The following is a 10,506-nucleotide window of genomic DNA, read 5'->3' on the forward strand; positions in this document are numbered from 1 at the left end:
GGACAATCTATACCAAATTCATCCCGATAATCAAACTTCCTAAACCATCGACATTCTGCGACATAATGAGTCTCCAATTTAGGGCTAATAGTTTGAATTTCGTATATCTTCAATATTTCTCCCGGGCGGAGTACCATCTCTTCATCCTCTGGGTGGAGTAGTGGTACTATTATAAATCTATCAGCTGATTGACCTTTTTTGTGCTCGATTGATGAATACTTGGTCGCATTGAATCTTAAAATGTCATACTGCTTGTAAAAACAAGACAGATTCGACATGTCTTCTGATAAAGATGATGCAATATGCTTACGTTGGTCATCACTGAAAGAATGCTCCTTTTTCTTGCGCTCTTGCGCTTTCCACAATTCTGACTGGAATCACGTGTCAAAAATGAATTGTACGAGCTGTGATCCATAGATGAAAGGCTTTGATGTAATACGATTTTTTTCATGTAAGTTGATATTATGTTGTAATTGTTTGTGTGGTAATGACCAAGAGTTCCATTATACCGTTCAAATGAGAAGCACCAAAAAGCATAGACAGGACCAAAATTTTCCAAGCAATCTTTGAGGTGCAAATGAAGATGCATATTTGGAGTACAAAATTCTTTTCCATATAGTTCTTGAAAACCATTGCAAAAATCAATGAGAAGATTGTGGGCAAGACTGATGTCTTCCTTAGTAACAGACTTTCGGCAAAGTAATCTGCATGCATTGACAAAGTTTGATAAATTTTCAAGTTTTTTTCGCCCAATCAACTTTTTACAACAATATACTGAGTACAAAAGAAGGAAAGTTTTACACTCTTCTGCTTTAAAACGCTTGTAATATTTTGATATTTTTCTTGCCATCTTGCTATAACCACTGGGAACATTGATATGACTTTGCAACCTGTCAATGATTGCAAGTTTATCATCTGTCAACGTTCCCGTTTTCAACCATACCTTTATCAAGAGTTTACCAGTCCCTAAGATAAAAGGGAAATTGATGCTTTGTGATTAAATAATGAAATAAGACAATGCAGTATTATCAAAAAACATGCATGACATCCTAACTTGGGCACAATGGCATAACTTGGCTTAACTCACTCATGTGTATTTAGGAAAGAGATCTTTATACTGTGTTAAACCTTTGATGCCTCAGTTAAGTAGGAAGAAAAAGAATATAACTAAATTTTCAAAACTGTGAATGGAAAGATCCTCTAACAGAATTCAAAGAATAACACTAAAATTAGAAGGAAGTAGCATCTTAAGTATTGGAAAAAATCAGCTCCCATTCTAATAATATTAGATGAATCAGATAAAATAATGACTTTAACTTAAAAGTGTTTAAATTAAATATTTTTGACAAATTTTGAATGATTTATTGGATATCTAAATATCTAATATCTAACGAATCAGTCAAAAAAATTCAAGTTTCTTTGTTTTTTTTAGCTCCTTATACTTTACAGATTTTCATCTTTTAACTAGATAAACACTTTTTAGTTAATGTCATTAATCTGGGTATGGCTTACCTAGGAGGAGGTTGTGCATGGGATCGATAACATGCATTTCGATTGGATCAAAGTATGGCAATTCGAATAGTTCAGAAAATCTAACACCAAGTTGTTTTTCTTTCTTCTCTTTTCCTGTTTTTGTCTTGCATTGTTCAATTAATCCAGCAGCTAACTTGTGTTCCATTCCAGTTCTCAAATTGAAATTTTCGCAGTCAAAGCCTGAATAATCCGGTTTTTCTCAAACTTCTTTGTGGGAAACGTCTTAAAACATTTACTGCATCCTAAATAAATAAGTTCATACAAGGTTCTGTTACAAATAATCTCTGCACATTTAATTGACCTAGAAAAATTTGGGACCCCTTAATTCGTGAAATTTTGACCACACAAAAAAATAAGAATAAATATGTTCAAGGTTGAGAAAAAAACAGATGTAGGTGTGAATGCCAAAATTTACATTCACATTGCAATATTCTCATTGCTGCAAAACTTAAATCCTTAAATAGGAAAGGATTTTACTTTTTTTCTAAAAAGTGAAGAAACTATTCAGCACCTACCCTTCCTAGCAGAGAACCCAAGAAAACCACAACATTTCCTTGTAGCTGGAATATCACTTGAGAGGCAAACAAGGGCAAACTTGTAGAGACTTTTTCCAAACAACGCACCATCTTTCAACATCACCCCATTCCATCCTTTTAACAGGTCTGCTACAATTGGTTTCAGAAAGGTGTTTACATGCTTTGCAGGCTCTTTGGGACCAGGAATGATTCCGCAAACAATCATGTTCTCATATTTGAACCTCTCTTCTCTTGGGAGGTTCAGGATAACCATGTATATCACACCAAGTGAATAGTCAGAATTTGTAAATGGCTGAAACCAATCGATATTCATCATTAAACCTAAGTTTCTCTTGTCTTTAAAAAACCATTCCCCTTTGTCTTTACTAAAGTTTTGCCAAATTTTACCATCATAAATGTCATTCATTGTACCATCTTCACTCACTTGATCCTTTGATTCGAGGAGAAGCTTTTTAAAGTTGGGACGTTTAAGATAATTTTGGATGGTGGAATCTATGCCTCTTGTGCAATATACTTTCTTTGGTACATACGTAGTATTTCCTGCTGCTGTGTAACGCACCTTCAATAATTTGGTGTCACATTTTACACCTCTTGTGAAGGGTGGGGTATATGAGCACGATTTGATTGTCTTTTTTTGGCTTCCTTTGGTTTTCTTAAAACAATTTTCAAACTTGTAGAGGGTGTTGCACTGAGGACAAACAACCCATGTCTCATAGTCATCTACACTAATCCCTGCCTTTTTGTAGGCTGAATACAATGTCAGTGGAAATTCATTGGCAAAGGTACAAAGTACATCAATCCCGGCTATAGTTGAAATTAAACTTATCACGGTCTTGATCATTCCAAGAAGCAATACAACTGATGAGTTGGAAATGAAAGCATGAATTTGAAAAAGAAATATTGCACGAAGAATCATCATTAAGCATTTTGAACAAGTAGAAATTGTTTGTGTTGAATGTGTCGAGCTATCCTCAGTCTCACTTTCAGTTGACTCGTCAATCTGAAATGACAAATAAAATACCAATCTAAAATTAAAGCTATCCCATTCCATCATTGTGGTAGATCAGAGAGAAATAAATTACAAAGGCAGTCATTAAATTCCTGACTTGGTCTTTTAAGACTTGGTATTGGGACAGAAGACATAATAATAATATATGAGAAAATCTACAATATTCATGATATTCATGATGTAATGTTTTCTACGGAAAGACCCCAGTTTTTGCCAGTAGTAGCAAATTTTATACAACTTGTGTCTAACATCACGTCACAAACATTACGTAATGAATATCATGAATTAAAATGTTTTGCAAAAATCGATGGTTAAAAATTACCTCATCAAGTTCACTATCACTTTCCAAGTCGCTTGAGAAGTCATAATTTGACCCATCATCTGCTGATGAACTTTCTAAGGTGGAAAAAAAAAACAAATGGTTGTTGCCAATCAAGGGAAGAAATTTTGGCAGGAATTTAATTTTGTGCATGGATTGAAAAAATAGATTTAAAGGAACTTAATTTGGCAGATGACGAATATTTATGGCCAAAAAACCTGAAATTGCACACATTTATTAAGGAATAAATACAACAAAATAAACTTGGTTTTGAATTTAATTTTAGCTGGCTATAATAGGTATTTTTTAATTCTCTTTCCAGAGATATTAAAGACTAATAATGAAGCTCCGGTTGCCATGGTTTCTCATTATTTATTTAGATCAATAATCTTTCAATCATTTTTGCTGCATAAATTATGTGAATAATTAATATGGGAGAATACACTCCATTCAACAAATCCACGAAAATTTAGACTATTGACCAAGTTGTGGTAATTCATTTTGCTGCTTTGATTGATCAGTCATTTAATTCTATGCAAGTTTCCCTACACTGATGAAGTTACCTGACTCATGGTAATTGATAATAGCTGTCAAATAATTGCGATTATATGTTCGATGAGTTTGATTGCAATTAAATTGGATCACTCCTTTAGACCCTTTTAGCCTGGCAGCCAAGCGCTTAAGTACCGTAAAAAGCAAAATACAAAGAAATAATCTAATCAATAATCAATCTAATACAATTGAATCAATCTAATCAATTGAATTCGAACGTACTCAAATCAATCGAACGTAATTGAAGCAATCAAACGGCAAATCCTGCATAATATTCAAATGCGTTTGACAATCGAATTGCAATATTCTTATGTATTCAATTGGGTTCAATTGATTCAGCGTCTGATTCAATTGACACTGTCTGGAGACTGTCATAATCGATAGAATACTTACTTGGATTAAATCGATAGATAATATTGATTTTCAATCGATCAGCTACCGTGAAGTCAGGTAACTTGCATCAGTGGAGGCTCAAACATGCATAGCCCTCAATGAATGGCCTGTCTGGTCATTAAAATACAAACTTAAATCAAAACAAAAAATGGTAGCGTAGAGCGCGAGAGCTGCATAGTTCATTTGTTTTGAAATTTTTGCTACTTTGATTTGTAGTCATTTGGTGGCTATGCATGTTTGCGCCTCCACTGTGCACAGGTGCAAGGTAACCCGACTCAGACTGATCATCAAGCTTGTCGAAACCAATCGACATCGAACTAATCGAACTCCATCGAACGATTAAAGTTCGATTAAAAAAAATAGTCAAACTAATCGAGCACTCACAATTTTTGAAGCAATAGCAGTTCGATTAGTTTTGCTCAGTAAAAAGTTTGATTAGTTCGATGATATTAAATCCTAATATCTCTCTCGCTTGCAAAAACTTTGTCCTGGGACGCGATTGCCATTTCGACAATTCCCGGACTTAACAGTTTGATGTTTATTGTACCCGGATATTTGTCTATCCTAAATAAGTCCGTTTGACTACATTACCCGGCCTTTTTTACGCGCTCTTATTCACCAACGAGCCCAAAAATAACGCTAAGGTCCTGCGTAAAAGGGCCAGCATAAGGTATTTAATGAAGTAAATAAAATTTCTGGAATTCGCCAAATCTCATACTGATCCTATTACTTTGAATAACGCCTGCTTTTGAATTAATATGCTCTCCTTCTCTAAATAATCGGTAACCTTTTTTTTTTTTGTAACTTTATTTTTGTTCAGCCTTTCAGAGGGTTTGAGAATGCTTCAGCCGAAATTACCGTATGCTTATAAAAAATGAGTGTAGTAACTTTTCTAGGCCTATGCTACCAGGGGATTGGATCAATTCAAAAGTACATCATAATCGAGATCAGCGAAAAATGTTGCTTTTAATTTCGCGAAAATTCAAGAAATCGAAAAATTTAATCTCGCGAAGGCGAAAGTTAATCCAATTAAAGTACCACTTCCTAAATCTGATAAATAATCGATCACGAATCGATAGTGGGGTCGATTAACTATTTGATCGATATAATCAATTTTTGATCGATATGTAATCGATCAAAAGCTGTGATCGATAGTCGATCGATTTTTAATCATACTTAATTAATCGAAGTATAATCGATCTATAATTGATAAAACAATCGATGACAAATTGATCGATAAATAATCGAGCTTTGAAAAAATCTTGAGTATCGATCAGTTAGTACACTAGCTTCCGCCAAAATGCGTATCAAGATAATGCGCGAAAGTGCTATATCGTTTACTTGACTCTTAAGCAAAAATGCGCCGCAAAATTCTAAAGGGGATTCTGAAAAAATGACCCGGCGCTTTTTAATGAAAATAACATTTCAAAAAACTTTGAGAAATTGCCTAAAATTTGAGCCATAGACAGTTAGTCACACTAGCGTCCCGCCAAATTGCGTATCAAAGATTAATGCTGCGAAAGCGCTATATCGTTTACTTGACTCTCCAAAAAAATGCGCCGCAAAAACTTCTGAAGGGATTCGGAAAAAATAACCCGGCGTTTTTTAATGAAATTACCATTTTCAAAAACTTTGAGAAATTGCCAAAAATTTGGGCCATAGAATGAAAAAATTTGAGCCAAGCCAACCTTGAAAACTAATTGAAGATCAAACTTCTCAAGAAAAAGATCAACGGGGGAGGCGGAACCCACCTAGATCCGCGCACCGCCGGATAGGCTATCTCCCGGAAATTTTGCCGGACCTCAAACAATGACCCTTTACATGTGCGGAATTGTTTTACTTTAGCATATAAACAAGGCCTTAAAAATCGAAGCGCTGTCTCGGGAATTGAATGACAAATTTTGGTTGGTTGATTTTGGCTGCTGCATGTTCGCAATCGTTAATTTTGTCTCATTTTAAGTTTGCAAGTTTTAATTGATTGTCTTGGGATCTTGAACTTGATTCAGTTAACCCTCATCCTTGTTGTTGAAATACATCCTGTAGATGATGACTGATGTTGTTTTTTTCTGAAAGCTTAATTTCCTAGTGTGACTAACTGTCGATTACCTATCGATTCTATCAGTTAATTGATATCTAATCCATCGATTACTTATTGATTATTTTATCGAGATTACTCAAGATTAACGATTATTATATCGATTAACTACGCCTGGCAAATTTGGCTTTGATTTGAATGAAACGAAGCTATTATACGGTGGCGCAGCAGCACAAACTTGTCAAACAAAATTGGTTAATCAAACTGATGGAACCGAAACCCATTGATTGAACTTAATCGAACACTCACAATCTTTCAAAAAATTTTGATTCAAAAAAGTTTTGATTAAAGAACTTAATCGTTCGATGGAGTTCGATTGTTCGATTGGTTCGACAAGTTCGATTGATCTGGTCTTTCACGGTATCGATTGAAATCTATAATACATCTAGAGTAAACCATGAAAAGAGGAAAAAGATATACGAGCACACAAGATTTTTTTCCACATGGATAATATGTAAAAAGCTTACCAGCAGTATTAGTATTAGCCAATTCAATATCCCCATCATCATCAAAGATTTCCAGAGGAGACTGATGATATTCTTTTTGTTCTTCAGGATGATTGTGTTTTTCTTCAACAATACCATCGAGATCCTTTTGAATGTGGAGCTTATTGGTATTCAGGGCTGAATGCTTTTTGATGTTAATACATAATCCTTTGTTATGTCCAAAAGAATAATAATGTGAGCGTGAGATTGAAGACTCACAGTGAATACAATATCTTCTATTTCCAATGACTTTAGTTTTAGGCATGTTTTTTAGCTCTACAAGATTAAAGATCTTTAGTTAATGAACAATCTTATAGGAGGTTATTCACATTTCCACAAACCTGATTAACACTTTACCTTTAACTGTTTAAAACAGAAACATCTCGCCAGGCCCAGCCGCCATCTTGAATTCTTTGTTCAAGTATGAAAATGGCGCGGAAAATATGTAGTATGTATGAAATATGTCATCCGTGTAACTTACAAGGTTGAACTGAGCGGTCCCTTATTATTAGTTCCGGCTTCCTTATTATTATTTCCAGATCAACCGGAACGGGCATGGTCACACTATTGAATGACTTTTCCCGAAAGGTTTTCAGCAAGAGTTTTAAGGCGCAACTGACCACGACAAAAAACACATGGCCGCTAGACCGGTTAAAAATATGCGAAATTCATTGCACATTCTTTCCATCTTGAAGTCTCAAAGTGTAAACAAGTGCGAGAGGAACATTGGCTTTCAAAACTATTTTATATGTATTATAACAACATCAAGTAATCATGGATCAAAACGTCTCGTCCAAGAAGTCTTTAACTGTTGGATCATTTTATAAACAAGGGGCAGGACAAGTCCAAGAAAGATCAAAAATAAATCACTGACTCCTGACCAAGCTTATAAAAAGCTGCAGAAAATGAACCCGGCTGGCAAGAGAAAAGCAGCCAAAACCCTTCCACCTGTTAAACACCAAAGAGTTGAAGAAGAAACTTCATCGGAGGAAGAAGATGTTCTGCCAATAGATTTCACTACGTAAGTAATTTCATCTATCTATCTGAAATCCTACCAATATAATATGCAATACACCTTTCCCGTAATTTGTAAAACTAATGCGCGCGCATTATTTTGATGCTCTCCACCGTTTGGTCTCTGGAGGTAAACAAACCCGTTTTTGCCTGCGTTCCCTTAGGGAAAGTTTTTTTTTTTAGCTTTTCTTAAGTTCTGTCGAACAAAATCCCCTCAAATTTTAGTATGGTTCAATCTATTCATGATATTCTACCACCCTGAAAATATTTTCCCAAAAGAAGATCGCTGTCAAAAGTTTAGAGGCTCAAATCCCACTTTCCCTAACCCCTCACAGGCATACCTCCCAAACAATTTTTTATATACACAACGATGGAGCGCACATTTTCCCGGGCCATTTCTGAGAAATTTGAATTAGGAAAGGTGTATATAAGGTATTTGGGTGATTAGCATAAGACATTTATGAATTTATTTGTTCGTCAATTTAAATTTTGCCTTTGGTTTCTTGTAAATGTGTGCAACTAAAATTAACTCTCATTATTTCTCAACTTGTTTTTCATTCTCAGTCTGAACAGTTCCTGAGCAATTAATTACTTTTCAGACGGTATCGCCAGTCAGGTTTCCTTAAGATTCCTGTTATTTTTCTGTATAATGGAAAAGCTTCAATGTTATGGAATTCAGCAACTGAGTTGGGGGATTTTTTGTAGTGTCGTGATTCTATGCTATTTCACAAACTGAATCTTTAATTCATTTTTGTTTAAAATTTTTAGGCCCGAAGCTACGGCGTCTAAACAAAGATCAAACAAGACATAGTGTGCAAGGGGGTTCCAGGTCCCACCTAAAATTCAGGTCCCACCTATCCTAAAATTCCCACCTTCAGCCCAGACTCCCAGATCCCAGCTAAAAACAAAAAAAATATACTAATTCGAGGAACAAAACAAAATTCTTTACCGTAATATGAAGATGCAATATTTACATATGTTAAACCTTCCATTTGCCTATGAGCTACTTAGGGGTAGAACCAATCAAGTAGTCAGACGGCTTAGAAGTAATGTGAGTCGTTAGATATAAGTTTGGCATGAAATTATGGCTAATCCTCGCATAAGAAGTTTTGGGGAAAATTTGTCCTGATAACTACAATATTAGTATAAATAAGTGAGGATCGCCTACAACCATAACTGCAGGGAGGGAGGGAGGTAAATATTTCATCCTGTCAGCTTTCAGTTAGAGCGTTGACTTGAACAGAGAGATGTGATGGCCATTTTGAACATGACGTCACATGGCTATTAGCAAAGTAGACTCAGTTGGCAGAGGGCGGCCACCCAGCCATTCGAATACTGTATATAGCGCTTATCAAATAAAGTTAAACCGCAAGTTAACCTGTGTTAAATCCAAATCTATTAATATGTCTATATATACATTTATAAATATATAAAAAAATATATCATAAAATCAGAAATCTGAAAATAAGAAATTTTACTTTAACTTTTTCCAAAACACCCAAAGTCCCACCTAAGAAATTAACTCCCACCTTAACTTGTTTCTCCCACCTAAAACCTGGAAAACCCCAAATCCCACCTGAAAATTTTCGACCCAAATCAGCAAAACCCCCCCCACTATTCTGGGGGGGGTGCACACTATGCAAGACCACCCCAAAGGCAGCCAATAAATATGCCAAGTTACGGCGGTAAGTTTCATTTGATATATACAACTTCAACAACAAAAGACTGCAGACTATTTTCTGTGCTGCTGCATCATACAAGAATACAGAGAAACAAAAAGATGTAACGGTCATTAAAAAGTTGTTAGTTGACTCTATATAAATATAAAAACTAAATAATTAAATATCCAAGTGCTGAAAACTTATTAGTAAAAAAAATAGCATTGTTGTGTTACAGCTTAAATAATTGGATGTTGCAAATCTACTACCTACTTTAACATACTTTCTAATGTGTAATACGAGATCTTAACATTTCGTAATAGGTTGATTCAAAACAGTCAAGAAAAAAAAGAGATTTCAGAATTGGAAAAATACGGTTACAGAACTCTCGTTGAAAGTTGAAGAATTGGAGAAAAAGTTGAATGAAAAGGACACTGTGTCAAAGAAAAGCAAAAAGTATCCATATCAACAGATTTACAGGTACATACCCTTTTCACTTTTAATTTTACTTTAACCTTAGCCCACGCGGGACGCACATGTGCGTCCGCGCCTATATACGAGGGACGCACATGTGCGTCCTGAGAGGGAGTCATCTTTGAGCTGAGTTTCTGAGCTATAGGTTTGTTTATATCCTGATTGGTTGGGATCAGGTGAAAATAGATTAAATTTCCGTTCTTTTGATACCAACCTTTTGAGTCACGCATGCGCAGAAGTCTCAGAAAGCCGTCTCAAAGTTACATCATATTTTCGAGTCGCGGGAAAAACAACAAATCATTTGCTAAAAATTATGGAAAGATTTAAGACTTCTTCAGAGCAAAATGAAGCCATTAAAAACTTTATTAACAACCTCTCAGATGTTGAAGTGGATGATAACATAGATGAGGGATCTTCTGATGATGGTAAGATTTGTTT

The 10,506-nt window shown here is 35.2% G+C and overlaps 1 protein-coding gene across 1 annotated transcript; it reads right to left on the bottom strand.

Annotated features, from left to right (window-relative positions):
- Positions 1-354: 354 nt before the first annotated feature.
- On the bottom strand, positions 355-7,279 carry LOC136815804 (uncharacterized; the record flags this gene model as incomplete). Its single annotated transcript, XM_067072256.1, is given in 5 exon segments — positions 355-966; positions 1,513-1,775; positions 2,049-3,069; positions 3,401-3,474; positions 6,905-7,279. Coding segments are annotated over 4 exon segments (1,467 nt in total). The 3' UTR covers positions 355-966; positions 1,513-1,686.
- Positions 7,280-10,506: the final 3,227 nt, after the last annotated feature.

Source organism: Clytia hemisphaerica, unplaced genomic scaffold (genome assembly GCF_902728285.1).
Source record: "Clytia hemisphaerica strain Z4C2 unplaced genomic scaffold, Clytia hemisphaerica genome assembly, whole genome shotgun sequence".
Taxonomy (NCBI): domain Eukaryota; kingdom Metazoa; phylum Cnidaria; class Hydrozoa; order Leptothecata; family Clytiidae; genus Clytia; species Clytia hemisphaerica.